Source organism: Cryptomeria japonica, chromosome 8 (assembly GCF_030272615.1).
Source record: "Cryptomeria japonica chromosome 8, Sugi_1.0, whole genome shotgun sequence".
In the NCBI taxonomy this organism is placed as follows: domain Eukaryota; kingdom Viridiplantae; phylum Streptophyta; class Pinopsida; order Cupressales; family Cupressaceae; genus Cryptomeria; species Cryptomeria japonica.
The window spans coordinates 431,340,356-431,356,877 of NC_081412.1; the positions used below are offsets into that span (position 1 = coordinate 431,340,356).

At 32.8% G+C, this 16,522-nt stretch overlaps 1 protein-coding gene and 1 pseudogene across 1 annotated transcript; both read right to left on the bottom strand.

Moving 5' to 3' along the window:
- Nucleotides 1-463: 463 nt before the first annotated feature.
- LOC131067852 (probable glycosyltransferase At5g03795) lies at nt 464-2,589 on the bottom strand (annotated as a pseudogene).
- A 9,173-nt stretch (nt 2,590-11,762) lies between these two features.
- Nucleotides 11,763-14,239, bottom strand: LOC131067853 (probable glycosyltransferase At5g03795). Its single transcript, XM_058003026.2, has 4 exons — nt 13,779-14,239; nt 13,577-13,695; nt 12,680-13,031; nt 11,763-12,561 (listed from the first exon to the last, which is right to left on the bottom strand). Exons 1-4 carry the CDS (start codon nt 13,908-13,910, stop codon nt 11,881-11,883), a joined length of 1,284 nt encoding a protein of 427 aa, XP_057859009.2. The 5' UTR covers nt 13,911-14,239; the 3' UTR covers nt 11,763-11,880.
- Between the last annotated feature and the right edge of the window lie 2,283 nt (nt 14,240-16,522).

Genomic DNA, 16,522 nt, shown 5'->3' on the forward strand with positions numbered 1-16,522 from the left:
TAATATTACGCCCTCTTCACCATTTGGATTCATAACCATTTCTAATAAACACTTTCTGCCAGAATTGCAGGCGTAAGACTGGAATGATGGCAGTATTATTATCGAACATATCAAGTCTCGATTCAGATGCTGTGCAGGTGTACTGTGCATGAATTATGGTGCATTTACAATATAAACCAGATTTAACCAGAGGTGTTTCGGTGTCCTGGCAATACTTTGTTTACGTGTTGATATAACACTTACCTGTCACTAGCTTTTTCGCATCATTTGACTATCGGTTCTTTCTGAGGATTGAGCAAGGAATTGGGTGATGTGGGTTTTAATTGTGAAGTCAATCTGTTTTGATTAGACGATTGCGATTTTGGAAAAGGTAACTTTCTTAAGTTCATTCATAAGATGACATGAATAATCTATTTGTCATCTGCAATAGAAACATGGATAAACTCCTAAAGATTACAAGAGGTTGAACAAATTGTCAAATTTGAGTACTTTTTTGGGAAGATTTAGTAGACAACAGCACGGAAGGACAAGAGAAGTCTCTCAAGTGTACAAATTGAATCTTTCTTTTTGTACAACGATATTCAGTCTCCTCAGCCAGACAGAATGGATGATCGTATGAAACATGTCATATTTCTTAGGAGGCTGATTTATAAGAAAGTGCTTCTGGACTTCCATCAGCTTGCCATGCAGCTTGACGTAAGTCCCCATGGGAATAGATTGTAGTATGTTCTTCAGATTTGGAATTTCAGGTGGTGGAACGAAGACAGAGAATGTGTCCCAATTCAGCACATCACTGAAAGGAAGAACGTAATGGTCTGAAATTATTACAGGCACGCACCCGCTATAGATGGCCTCCACAATGCGAGGACTGGCTACTTCATATCCGCTTGGACATAGGCAAAACTTGCTATTATTCATATAGTTTAGATAAGATTTATGCTTTCTGTCCTTTGGGAGATATTGATGGACTTGAATATCAGGATCATGGCCAATCCAGTGCTTGAACAGCAAAGGGCGCACAACTCCATGATTGGCACCTGCAAAAAATGCTAGAATTGGACGCTCCAATGGCGGCCGCCTGCCAAACATATGACGGCTGCTGTAACGATCTGTTATCAAGTTCATTTCCGGGAGTGATGCGTCCTTCATGGGATTAAACCCTTCTGAACTGTTTGCGTTACACAGCACGCGGATGGAGTTGTTGTACAGAAATGGATTTGCCAGCGAAGTAATTGGACCCTGTAACAATTGTTAAAAAGTTAAGAGAATTCATCAAAAAATGAAAATGCGAAGAAAAAAGGAAAAGAGTATTGAACGTATACTAGACTGGACATGCAATTGCCAACCAGTCATGGGTTTATATTAATTTGAAGTTAATTACCTAGTCATGGCAAGATAGCATAAAGTGATCAGCACCCAGACTGCGGTTCCAGTAAGTATACTTTCTGGCCACCCCATCAATGTAGTCTTTCACAAACAGTCTTACTTTTGGCATTTCGTAAGTTAAATGCCTGTAAACAAACTTGACCATCATTGCTACGCTGAAAGGAAGAAAGAAAACTTGTGCTTCTTCTGGATGTGAAGTCACAAATGGAGTCCCTGGTAATTCCAGCTGATGAATGAAACGACCTTCTGTTGAATATATACTTCTGCAGGGACCCCAGTGAACCAGAGGTGGCTCACCTTCTGGGTATACGAAAATCTTGAAACGCTTTTCCATTTCTGCGTAGCTCCTGTAAATAAAAAAATTAAGTTCTTGTAAATAACAAGAAAATTCTTGTGGATCAGAACACAGTTATTTCAAAGTTTATTGGGTCGTTGTTCAGCTTCATATTTCCTTCATAACTTCCATTATTACAAACCCAAAAGAAAAATCTTTGTTTAAATTTAAATACATTTTTCTTACAGTCCTATTAACCTGATTTTGTTACCATAATGTATGCATTGCAAATTAAATCATATGCAAAACTATTTTTTACTGCAAACTGAATAAGTAACTCTTTGATTTCAAATCTGAAATTCAATAGATAAAAATTATACTTGTAAAATGCAGGTGCATTTCGATAGATATTGGTGGGAGTAGAATTTGGCATCCGGGCGGCTCTCCTTATGGAAGCCTGAGCTCTGATTAAGCTTGACTCCACCTTCGCAACAGCTTTCTGAAAACGTTGAGGATTTGACCAGTTGGATAATCATTCCTTAAAAATAGAAAAGTAAAAATAACTAGTTCATACTTCTTTAAAATCATGCAAAACTCGCTTACTAGATGGGAAGTAGAATAATGGTTAGCAAAATCCTGGGAGATCCGCAGAAATGGAAGAGGTTGGCAATGATGAAACGATCCAAACAACAGAAGCAATACTGCTAAAAGAACAGCCGTAGTCTTTAGAATTTCGTTGAGAGATTTCATGATAGCAAGGAGAAATACCACTTTCACCATACGCTCATAACTATAATGAGCATAAAGACCAAAACGAAATTGCAGCTGCTGCTGGTGTGGGGAGTGTGAAGGCAACCATTTAGATAAACGAGAATGATGCCGCTCTCCTCTCTTTCCCACTCTATTCCATTTAAGTTCATGACTGACAAAAGGTTTACTAGGGTATGACTTCTGGCCAGTTTGTAATAAGTGGTAGAATCTATTTTTGAGCCTATTTTTTCAGATGCGCATAACTTAAGAGTTTGTTGACGATTAAAGTGTGTTTATTCAAATATTAATGGTCTAATAATTATTGATGATTAACTTTTATTTTATTTTTAATTGATAATTGATTGTTTATAGAATAGTTCTGATTAGATAAAGCAGGAGGGGCTCGAATCTTTTACATAACAAACCTAAAAAATGGAAAAATGGGATCTCACAAGCAATGAGACAACCAACACCAAAAAAGATAGAACTCTTTTTTCAAAGGGAAATACCTCGAAACTACAAATCGGCAGAAACAGGAAACAGGAACCCGAACCCAAGCAAGAGTTACATTCTCAGACCAGAGGAGTTTAAGAAGGAACTCCAAATCATCAACTAGAAATAATCCCAAGGAAAGAAAAAATAACCTTTGGGTTTTGAAAAGCTCTCGAAAATCTTTTTCCAATAAGACCACCATGAATTGAGACATTGCTCGACATGGAAAGGAACAAAGTTCTCGAAAACCCTAGAGTAGATAATCAGCTTTTGGCAAAGGCCAAAAGAGAAAGGAAATACAGGCTAGGGTAGTAATAAAAACCCTAGCAAATGATACACCTAAAACCACCTCTAGAAGAACAAGAACAGAAACCTCCAAATAATGCACATGGTCCACCACCAAAGGACCAAAGGTTACCTCCATAGGACCGGGATCTAAGTTGCACACCAAGGATGAAAGACACCCTCTTGAAGAAGTAGACCAAGCAAGTACTACCACAAAACCCCCTCAGTGGGTTCTAAACCAACAATGCTCAAAAAAAGATCTACCAAAACCCCAAGAAATAGGCTTTTTGCACCATCCACCTCGATAGAATCGGGAATAGAAAAAACCTAAGAGACTTCCACAAGAGGAAACACAACCCTTTCTCCAAAGAAGGTTAGGAAGGGAGAAAGAGCTTCCTCAGGGCAGAGCCTGATCCCTAGAAACAAATTATCAACCCCACAAACAAAGAGATAGGGCACTAGGTCAGCCATAAAACCAAATGACCTAGTAGCCAGAGAAAAGGGCTTAGAGTCCCCACAACGCACAAGAGCAAGGAAAAAACCCAAAAAAAAGAATAGGGTTCCCAAGCAACAAACCCAGCAAGAGGCTCAACACAAGGCTTCAGATCCAACACCTTGACAAGAACACCAAACAAAACAAAAATATTTTTTAGAATAGTTAGTTCACTCATGTTTAAAGCAACATATCTTAGAATTTGGTAATCATAAATGATTGAAAAATGTATTTTAGTTTAAATGGATTCTAAATTGCATATTGAAAATTAGTGCAAATCCCAATGGTGCAACAAAGAAGTTATTTATATTCATTGAATTAATAAAATGATATTAAATTATAAGATCAAGAAAAAAAAATTATAAGAGTTCATTAATTAATGGGTGAGATTTAATAATTAAAAATATGAGATGTTATACTAGTTTTTAATAATAATTAATTATGATATAAAGTTTAGTATTAGAGGTATTCTATGTGGATGATGAAGGGTAAACTACCATATTTTTATCTTATAAGAACCAGTATCTAACAATAGATTTAGTATTATATAGATATTAATAAAGTTATTATATAGATATTAATAACTTTAAATTTAAATTCAAGATAACTATTTTAAATAAATATGATAAAAAGGGATAGAAAAATATTAAATATAAAAAGATAGAAATAAAAAGAGTATACATAAATAATAATAAGAAGCTCATATACATAGTAAATCGATGGTATTTAGTCCTAGAGGTTTAACACAATTGATCAAGCTATTGAAAGGCATGGATGACAATATAGAGTTTAAGAATTAATTTACCAAATATGAGAGTAGGGAATCCATATGCTATTCTCTATTCTTGAGTTATAGAAGATTCTTGAAATTATGCTCTTCATTACAATTCAAGCTAAACTCTATTCCCTCCAGGAATATTTTTCAAATATAAGAGGTATTTAGAACCATATAGCCATAAGAGTATATTGGGAGGGGTGTAATAATTAAATATTATGGGGAAGAAGTAGAAATAGAGACATTCTTTAGTATCCTACAAATGATATTGATAGGACATAAGTTTATATACTTAATCCTCAATAAAATAGGTAGCATATATCTTTGCTTATTTGTATATACTATGTTGATACTAAATAAATGGTACATTTTAATATAGTTCTATAATTTATGTATATGTATAAAAGATGTACATTATTTATAGATGAAGGTCAGCATCCAAGAACTCTACATGCTAACATTTATCAAATGTGTATAGTCATATTGTATGTGTGGATGGTATGTTGTCCATTATAAAACTTTAAATGGTGCCATGTCATGTAACTTAGACACTATTATGTTATGGATTTATTGGTACCAAATGTTAGGCCTATATGGAATCGTTTCTTATAGCATATGACATGCTAAGTGTCTCACACACATGGTGTTCTTTCTTATGAAGGAATTAATGCTACATGTGTATGTGTATGACCTAATCAAGGTAGTAAAAGGAAAAGCATGTGCAATGGTTCACAAATTGAACTTGTATAAATCAAGTGGAAATTATACTCAAAGTTGTAGAGACTTATATGGTTATACATGAAGTAAAATTTACAAGAGGGAATCTATACATGCGAATTTTTTTCTATTATACTTGTGCATAAGGGAATGTGAAAGGGATGTATGTAATTTTGTGTAATTAATGAACTAATGCATAAGGCTACACTCAAATCATATGCCCTTTTTAGAGGAGTGATGGTCCTCATTGCATACTGAGTGTATTTATGAATTGATAAATGATGATTTTCTTAGATCATATGCCCTTTGTTGAGGACCAATGGTCCCTATTGTGGTATTTTACATCTCAAGACAACACCATATGAGTATCCACGATCAAATATAAAAATGACTCAATCACCACAATTTGATGGCACAACCCAACCCTAGATGGACATAATATAGTGGTTTTCAAACTATTTAGATGATGTTATGTATTTCACTTCTTTACTAATTACAAGAATTACTAACAGATTAGATATATGCAGTGATGTAAAATGTTCTATCATTGACTAAGAACTACTAGCAAAACCTCACACATTGATAGAATTAGATCTATTTCACTTTCTTCATGAGCAAATGCCCCCATTTTGGCTACCCTTGACTTCTTAGGTGTGAATGAAGATAATGTTGAACAATACTTGTAATGTGGATTATTGTGAATTTTAAGGGATGTGTGTGATATTAATGTACTCTAACATTGTGAAAGAGATCTCGTGTATGTGTAAATTTTTTGTGTTCTTCAAGGATGTATGAACACTTTATCTATGTGAGAGAAGATTGTAGAAAATTAAATATTGAGAAACACAAAAAATAAAGAAAATGACCCAATTTTATGATGTTTCTAATTATATCATGGACTAGAAAAAATGCATAAAGTTGACCTCAATGGAGTGACCTTGATGTTGATAGTGCCTAGTGTGATGCAAATCTAGTGTTTGCTACCAATTACAAAACCATAAAGGAGTTAAGTTGAGACACTTTAAGAGCCCTAGTTTTGTGAAAAATGATAAACCTTTCTATATGAGTGTGTAAACAACCTATTATAGGTGTAGGATTATAGGGGGGTTGAAGTTTTATTACTATATCAATATATACATGGATGTGCAATAGGATTCTTTTTGCATCAGGTGAATTACAAACATGATATTTCTTGCACCTATAGGCATATTATAGAGAGGAGATCCTATTCTATCATATTTCATGCACCTTTGATATATTTTATTTTGTGTCCAATTTTTTTTTCATATTAATCTCTTAGAGAAAATTAGTGTATTGTGAATGGTTCCTCTTTTCATTAATACCATGGGTGCATATCTCAATATTTTATGTTTGCATACTATATGCTAAAAATAGCTAGATATAATTGGCATTTGTATTCGAAATTATACCTAAATATCTTCACATATCACATATTTGAATCATGTGAGGTCCTTGCATGTGATGAGATGCACATGTCACCTTTGACATAACTATTATGTAGCCCAAATAGATAAGAATTGTACATATTTGTAGTGTTGTAATTTGTACATCCCTTTATATTTTCACACTTATTTTGGTTCACTTTGGTGGTTGTGCTTCATGCCCCTAATTGATACCTGATTGTGCTTAGCTCATGGACATTTCTGAAAACTTAGTGCAATCCTCTATTCACTAACATCTATTTCAACTCAGTATGCCAAGACTGTAGTTCCTATCACCATAAAACTCCTTGACTATGACACCTAGCACCATGGTCCAGCCATTTTTGCCCCAAATTTGAAATCATAATGGTTTATTTTGCAAGTAGCAGGAAAGTTCTCATTGATATTAGTGTCTTAAAAAAACCCCAAAAATGTGTAAGTTGTGTATAAATAAAATCCTTCCCTCATTTGAACTCCTATCTCAATTAAGTTCCTCTTATCAATCAATCCAATTGAGAACTCAATCAAGCATCTTCAAGACAATTGAGGAAAATTTGCATACAAGCATTCAAGTTTGGCAACCATGGTCAAGTTATGTGTTCCTCCATGATGAAGGAATGGATTGAAACCTATCAAGCAATATTAAACTTTATGTAAGGATTCAAGACAAGGAGTTTCATATCAAGGTATCATTTGTTAAATCAAGAATTTCATTTAATATTTTCAACCTCTATCAAGTACTAGGGGTAAGCTATCTTTCATCCAACGTTGATGTAGTGAAGTGGAAATACCAACACAAGGTTTGACTTAGGGAAGCCCTTATATAGCACAATCATTTTTCCCTCATCTTTATATGTAGGTTATAGATATGATAGCATAAAGTTATATTTTCACATAGCGGATTGAGATGGATAGTTCTAGACTTTGAATAGACAAAAACCCATGGGCTATGTTGATTGGTGCCATAATTTAACAATTTTTGGCTGAATTTTGGTGGCAATGACCTACTATTGATCCTAATATGGAATACAAATTTTTAGCTGATGAAAGCGCCTTCAGGTCTAGGGCACCTAGCTCCATATGTTGGCACTTTTAGTCTCAAATTTCAGTGATAGGTTCCTTTTTGCATCTCATTTCTAGATCTATACTTCTATGTTAGCTTTACATTCTTCATTTATCTATTTATGTTGAATCTTGTTATGTAGTGCCCTCCTAGACTTGCATTTTGATTTACGCATTGATAGACTTATTTAGGCATACAGTTGATGCTTGGATGGTTACTTACGACTTTATTGCATCTTAAATGGTACTGATGATGCTAGTTGCTCTATGTGGGCTTATGTTATCTGATATGACTCATGATGTTTGGTGATTTATATGATTTTTGGATTCATATGTGGAATATATGACTTATGATGATAAGATGGTCCTAACCCCTATTTAATAATTATGGCTTCATTTGATGTATTTATGTGATTTATGTGTGTGATTGTCTTCATGAAAGGGATGATGCCATATCACTCATTGTGAGTATGATAAGGTGTTGTGATTCTCTTTTCACTTGCATGTTTACTATGATGGATATATGTTGTGTATGTATCACATTGTGGTTGTCGGATTGCAGGTACCGAACATCAACTCCACCTGGCTTCACATATCTAAGCGTGTCCTCTCCCAATGGCAATTTGTTGGAGATGGCATGGGTTTCTTTCACTCACTCTAGGCTTAGATGTTTACCTTGTCAGTTTGCGCCACAGTGCAAGTCAATGGTAGAGTTTTGCATAGATGTTTTCCCTTTGTTGAGTTGCTTGGGTATGTGAGTGTATGATTCATGTTTGATTTAATTTATGGAATAATGTTATTAATTGAGGTTTGAATTAATTTCTTCTATAGTGTGATTATTGTTTAATTATTTGATTATTTTATTTATTAATGATTATTTATTGTGAAAATTATATTTAATCAATTGAGATTAATTTAATTGATTTAATTATTATTTATTTGTGATTTATTGATTATCTATTTATTTATTGTTTGATTTATTTATTAAATTAATTATTGTTGATATTGATTTATTTGAATGGCTAATTCAGTATTTATTTAATGATTTATTTAATATTAATTTATTATTAATTTATGTTGATTTATTGTTGAATGATTTATTTATTTATTGTTTCTTTGTTTTATTTAATTGATAATTTATTATTGAATTTTGATTTATTGACTTTATCAATTTATTTATTGTTTATTAAATAATTGATTTTATATTTTATTGGAGAATCCCTATTTATATGGTTTTATTTATTTAATTTCTTTATTTGTTTTTTATCGGGGATGGATTATTATTAAATATGTTTATACAAGTATTATTTTATTGGTAATTGCATATAATATAAAGTTTACCTACCCTTGCGTGTGATTGGTTGATTTTCAATTGGTAGGTAAATAATACAGGTGAATAATATATTTCTCGAAACTATGAGATATAGGTAAATTACAATGTTTTGGGAATTTTCTTATTGGTCGAATATTTCTAAATTTTTGAGTTTGAATTTTTATTTAACTGGTTTTATGTGAATGTTGTCAGGGTTAATCATCTGGCAGATTTATGGAAATTTGGATTTCAAATTGGATTAGGATTGAAGCTTGGATTGTTGGGGAATTCTCTTCTTCATATTTTCAACCCTTTTTGGATTGCGGTTGTAGGTTGGTTTTATTTTCTCCTTCGAAGTTTGGTTTCCAGAAAAGATTTGTCTTCTCTATGACTGTGCAATTTGTTGATGGATATTGCTTGAAATTTTTTTGAGAATTTGGATTTGTTATTTGCAGAAATTAGTTTGTTTTTGGAAAAGTAAATTGAATGGGGGGATATTGCAATTCAATTATTTCATTTGGTCATTGGCAAGACTTATCAATCATCTTACCGAAAAGGACTTGTCGGTAAAACCTTTCAACTTCAGCTGACCCCTTACTTGGTCTTGGAGAACACTGATGTCTCACCGATATACATTCTTTTGCCAAGACTCCTTAAAATTCTTACCAAAAAGGTCCCTTTCGGTAAGACATTGACAAAGTCTCACCAAAACCAGAAATGTCAATGAAACAACAAGACTTCAGTTGGTTGCTTGGAAGGTCTTGGCGATCTCCTATGTTACGTCGAAATTCTTGACTTCAGTGAGACTCAACAATTGTCTCACTGAAATTGAACTATGAAATTTTTCTTTTGTTTTCAAACTCAAATTTTCTACCTCATTCTTTGTTGATTCCATTCATAGTCAGAACCTTGGATGGCATTCTTGAACTAATGAGGACTACAAAATACATCAAAGATCTGCCCTTCTTATGTTGAACAACGATTGGGATGATAAAATCTATGTTCTATATATGTCTCTTGACAACTCTGGCCACCATGAATCAGCTAAAGCGAATGAAAACTAGGGCTTTCTCAATCAACACCCGAGCTCTTCTCCTTTGATCACAGGTTAAACTTGAGTTTGAGATTTTGGAAATGAAGATTAAATCTCCCTCCCAAGATGAATACCACGTAAGAACTTAAAAGATGGGGCTTTCTAAGAGACAAATAAGAAACTAAACTCTCTTTCAAAATTTCCAAATAATGAGAATCCTCCCTTTTGACTCTATGAAAGAGCCCTTAAACATCAAGACCTTTTGACATTCTCATACCATGGTTATAAAAATAAAGACAATAGACAAATTATATTGATTTCATTAACCTGACTTCACAAAGCATCCCAAATATGATACCAAAAATGAAGTTTGAAATTATATGCATGGAGCTTATATGAACAATTGACACAAGAATGTAAATAAAAAATAAAAATAAAAAGTAATAATAATTTAAACAAAACTAATAAATATTACTATTTATGAATAATAGATATAACAAGATATTAGGGTTCAATTTTCTTCTATTTTATTTATCTAATATACTAGTTGCACTTATAATTGCTATGAATCAAAATTGAACCCAACATCACTTAGAAAAAAAATCTAATTTTTCAATCATCAACTACTATGTCAAAAGCCCATTGATATAAAAAATTACTATTATTATTATAATTTTATTACATTTATTACTTCTATTACAATATTAAAACGGCAAGTTCTAGCTACTACGTGGCACTTGTTGCAATAATACTAGCTAACTAATAGAAATCCTAATAACTACCCAAAAAATTGTTTGCATAAGAAAAAAAATATCTAAGCTCTTAAATCTAATGAAATGAGTATATTTTAAGAAGAAATAATTTTTAATAATTTTAAGTTAAAATCCGGTTTAACAATTTAGACTTGAGTATATTACTATGCTTAAATCTCAAATTTAAGTATATTTTGACTTCAGAATAATTAAATAAGATAATTATAAATATCTATGTAAATTGTAAAACTACTTTTTTTTATGTGTCTTGAGACATACTTAAAAATTGAGTGAAGACGTTAATTATGGTTAAAAAATATATTTATTGATATTTATATGCATTACTTGTATTATTTACAAATGGAAACGGCAAAGCCTTCAAACTGCAACTTTCTCACAGTTTTTGGACACCTGTCTATCAAATTCAATACGCGTCACATAGACAGAGCTCATGCAATCTTCAATATTAGAGCTGCTTCAGCATTTGGATTGTTAATTTCTTACTTATTTCTATTCAATACCTTTTTGCAGAATTGCAGGCGTAAGACTGGAACGATGACGTTCTCACTGTCTTATTATCAGACATAACGAGTCTCGATTCAGATGCGGTGCAGGTGTACTATGCATCAATGGTTACCTCAGCTTTTTTAATGTATAAATTCGATTATGTGGGGGAGGAAGAGTAAATATTTATAAACTCCACAACATAATTAGTCTCAATTCACACGCAATGCAGAGTATATATTTATAAACTCCACAACATAATTAGTCTCAATTCACACGCCATGCAGAGTATATATTTATAAACTCCACAACATAATTAGTCTCAATTCACACGCCATGCAGCTGTACTATGCATGACTATTGGCTTCTTTTCTAGGGCTTGACCAACGAATTAGGTGATATGGGTTTTAAATGTACGACTGCAATTTTGAATTTAGTTCATATAGAGTCACCTGTAACAGAAACATAAATAATAATCTTCAACAGATTACAATAGCCACAATAAATTGATAGAATTTTCGTATTTACAAGGATTGGGAAATTTTGATAGACAATAGCACACAGTAAGGAGAGAAAAAGTCTCTGAAGTGTACTTGTTGAATCTTATTTTTGTACAATGATATTCAATCGTCTCAGCCAGACAGAATGGATGATCATATGAAACATGTCATATTTCTTAGGAGGCTGATTTATAAGAAAGTGCTTCTGGACTTCCACCACCTTGTCATGCAGCTTAACGTAAGTCTCCGTAGGAATAGATTGTAGTATGTTCTTCAGATTTGGAATTTCAGGTGGTGGAACGAAGACAGAGAAAGTGTCCCAACTCAACACATCACTGAAAGGAAGAACATAATGGTCTGAAATTATTACAGGCACGCACCCGCTATAGATGGCCTCAACAATGCGAGGACTGGCCACTTCGTATCCGCTTGGACAGAGGCAAAATTTGGTATTATTCATATAGTTTAGATAAGATTTATGCTTTCTGCCCTTTGGGAGATATTGATGGACTTGAATATCAGGATCACTGCCATTGATCCAGTGTTTGAACAGCAAAGAACGCACAACTCCATGATCACCACCTGCAAAAAATGCAAGAATTGGACGCTCCAATGGCGGTCGACCGCCAAACATATGATGACTGCTGTAACCATCTGTTATCAAGTTCATTTCCGGAAGTGATGCGTCCTTCGTGGGATTAAACCCTTCTGAAGTATTTGCATTACACAGCACGCGGATGGAGTTGTTGTAGAGAAATGGATTTGCCAACGAAGTAATTGGGCCCTGCAACAATTGCAAAAAAGTTTAGAGAATTCTTCAAAAAATGAAAATAAAAAAATAAGAGAAGTCAACATGCAATTGCCAACCAGTCGTGGGTTTATTATAATTTAAACTTAATTACCCAGTCATGGCAAGATAGCATAAAGTGATCAGCACCCAGACTGCGATTCCAGTATGGATACTTTCTGCCCACCCTATCAATGTAGTCTTTAACAAACAGTCTAACTTCTGGTATTTCATATGTTTCGTGCCTGTAAATAAACTCCACCATCATCGTTACGCTGAAAGGTAGAAAGAAAACTTGTGCTTTTTCTGGGTTTGAAGTCACAAATGGAGCCCCTGGTAGTTCTAGCTGTTGAATGAAGCGACCTTCCGTTGAATATATACTTTTGCAGGGACCCCAATGAGCCAGAGGTGGTTCACCTTCTGGGTATACAAAAATCTTGAAGCGCTTTTCCATTTCTGCGTAGCTCCTGTAAATAACAATTAAGTTATTCTCAATAACAAGAAAAATTCTTGTAAAATCATAAAATTTATACGGTTCATGACGGTACATTGTATTAAAAAAATTTTGGATCATTTTATATGATCCATCATCATATCTTTCCTTTTCTGAATCATTCTCCATGATCTATCATCTTTCCTAATCATTGTTCATGATCCATCATCTTTCCTTCTCCAAAATAATAACTCTTTAAATTTTTCAGTAACATTTCAGATCAATTTCACGATGGATCAGGAAGATCTGATAAGAACACAATTTTCAAAAACCGCCTAACTAAAATATTACTCTCTCGAAGATTTAATTCTATGATTTCTTTCTTCTTACAAACTTTTTGATACTCTGTATTCTCTTACAGACCCATTAACCTGATTTTGTTACTTATGCACAATGATATATATAAACTACAAATTAAATCATGTACAAACCTATTAATTACAGTAATTTGAACATCTATTTGATTTCCTCGAGCACCCATAAATCATCAAATCCAAAATTCAGTAGATAACATTATACCGGTAAAAGGCAGGTGCGTTTCGATAGATATTGCTGAAAGTAGAACTCGGCATTAGGGCAGCTTTTCTTATGGAAGCCCGGGCTCTGGTAAGACTTGACTCCACCTTCGCAGCATCCCTCTGTTAACGTTAACAATTTATCAGTTTGATGATCGCTTCTCAAGAAAGAAACACAAGTTACAAAGCATGCAAAACTGGCTTACTAGATCGAAAGTAGAATAATGATTAGCATGAAAATCCTGGCTGATCCGAAGAAATGGAAGAGAAGAAAGGCAATGATGACACGATCCAAACAACAGAAGCAGTATAGTTAACAGTTCGTTGAGAGATTTCATGATGGGAATTAAGCACAAATATCACCTTCACCATACAATCATAACTATAAACATCATCAAATAAATTAGGTCCTGCAAAGCAAAACAAAATTGCTGTTGCTTCTGGTGTGGGAAGCGTGAACGAAAACAGTTATAAGAAAAAACGAGAAGGATGCCGCTCTCCTCTCTAATCGCTAAAGTTCGCGGCTGACAAAGTGTTTATGAGAATATGACTTGTGGCAAGTTTGTACGACAAATGGTAGAATCTCTGAAATTTGCTCTTATTTTTTCTGGTACAGAGAACTGTCGGAAACTTCAGATTCGTGCAGTGTAATTTAGAACACCATAATACCTGCGAGCTCATTAATCGGGCAGACGATTATTTAAGAGACAAGATGCCGAAATCTATTGCCTATTTGGTGACACTAAAATTAGTTCACAAGCTACCTTTCTTATCTTGAATATTAAAATAGAATAATAAATATATTAGTGTACCAGGAATCTTAAGCTTGTGAATGAGAATTATTTGTAATCAAGAAAGAGGAATATGATATTTACTATTTAATTATGTTGGGTATTTTTATAAATAGATTTAATAATTTTTAAATATATAAAATGATTTTATTTTTATAAAAGTCAAAATACTCTTAGGTTCAATAATCTCTAAACATATAAAGTAATTTTATTTTTATAAAAAAAAATTATAATTATAGTATAAGATTTGTAAAGTAATTCTCTTTTTATTAAAAAAACATACATTATAGTTCAAGATTTGATAGCTTGATGTTAAAATTAATATCTTGAATTTTAAAATAGAATAAATATATTAGTGTACACAGGGAATAAGAAGGTTGTGAATGAGAAATCTTTGTAAAGAAGAAAGAGGCACATGTGATTTACTATTTAACAACTACCATATCCCGTCTATTTATAAAAAGAGATTTAATAATCTTCAAACATATAAAGTAATTTTATTTTTATAAAAGTCAAAATACCTTTCTCTTAATAAAAAGAGAATCAATAATCTCTAAACCTATAAAGTAATTCTATTTTTATAAAGTTAAAAAAAATTATAATTATAGTACAAGATTGATAGAGAGATGTTTTGGTAACACTATGATTAGTATAATGCAAGGTTGTGAATGAGAATCATTGTAATCAAAAAAGAGGCACATGGGATTTACTATTTAATGGATATCATATGAATCTATTATAAAAAAATGACATAATAATTTGTAAACATATAAAGTAATTCTATTTTTATAAGTTTTTTATGACCCCAAATTTTATAAGACTTCTTATAATTAATAATTGGACATAATTGAAATGTTTAGAATAATAACTGGTGTGTTGACCGTTAACATTTCTTTAATATTTTGAGTATGCATTATGAAATGTATTATTCATTATGTTCATGTTAATTTCAATATTGATTATTGGTTTATGTGATGATGTATTAATGAAAATTTGAGTTCATGAGTGTTTGACAAGTATGAAGGTGAGAATGTGGTTCAAGAAGAGGCTGCCTAGCTTTCTCAGCGCATGGTGTGATTGGATTAGGCACACACACGCACGTAGTTTTGCATGAATGCATGATGTTAACAAAATGACTAAATAATAAATTAGTTTTGAAATTATATGATTTAAATGATAGATAGAAATATATTTTTCATTTTTGAATGACTAAATTGAAATGAGAAAATAAAATAAATAGAATGTAAAGAAAGAAATCTCAATTAAAATAGTTCAAATATTAATTATTAACAATATTATGAAATCTTGTAGATAGATTTCAACTTAAAATGAATATGTTGATAAGTAAGAGGAAGTTGAAATATTTCATCTATATATGTATTTATTTTGTTTGTCAAAGAAATTGCACGTATGGATGTCTTTTTTTTAAATGTACAAGTAAATGTGGAGTCATTGTTATTATCGAACATGTGTAAGTAAGAACTAGTGGAGACTTAAGTTTTCAACGGTTCAGAGGGAGTTAAATTTAAATTGGGAACTTCTGGGTCAAAAATACGGAAAAGAAAACTGCCACGTGGGTATCTCCCGTTTTGAAAAGTCCAGTTCATTAACACGTGCCCAAATTATAGGAGCCAAAAACTGTCACATCTACGGGAGGTGATAGAATAAAAAACAACATGCAACAGTGAACACCATTAAAATTTGATTATAAGGAGGGGGCGCTCCGACATTTCATACATACAGAATTCTTATCTGTTTACTTTCTATCGTAAAAAACAATAAAATAAAAAAATCGGAGATCTTCAGCTGAGAGAACAGAGAAACATCAGGGCTGTACAATCAAGCCAGCTCAACAGGTGGACAGCCCTTCCCAATCTCACCCTTTGTCTAGAGGAGCACACGAGGCCATGAACGGGGCACATCATTATCTTATTATCATGTGTGAAAAATCCAAATAAAACCTATTCCAAAATTTTATATTAATGTTATCACTTATTAATCTAGTCACCTACATGGCAGCCACTAAGGGCCCCTGCCCCTATAGTGAGCCACTCTCCCTTGATGCATCTACATATCCTATACTATATGGCTGCAGTTAAAGTGGTCACGGTTAAACTGGTTTCAAAAAGTCACAAAAAATTAGAATTTTCACATAATTT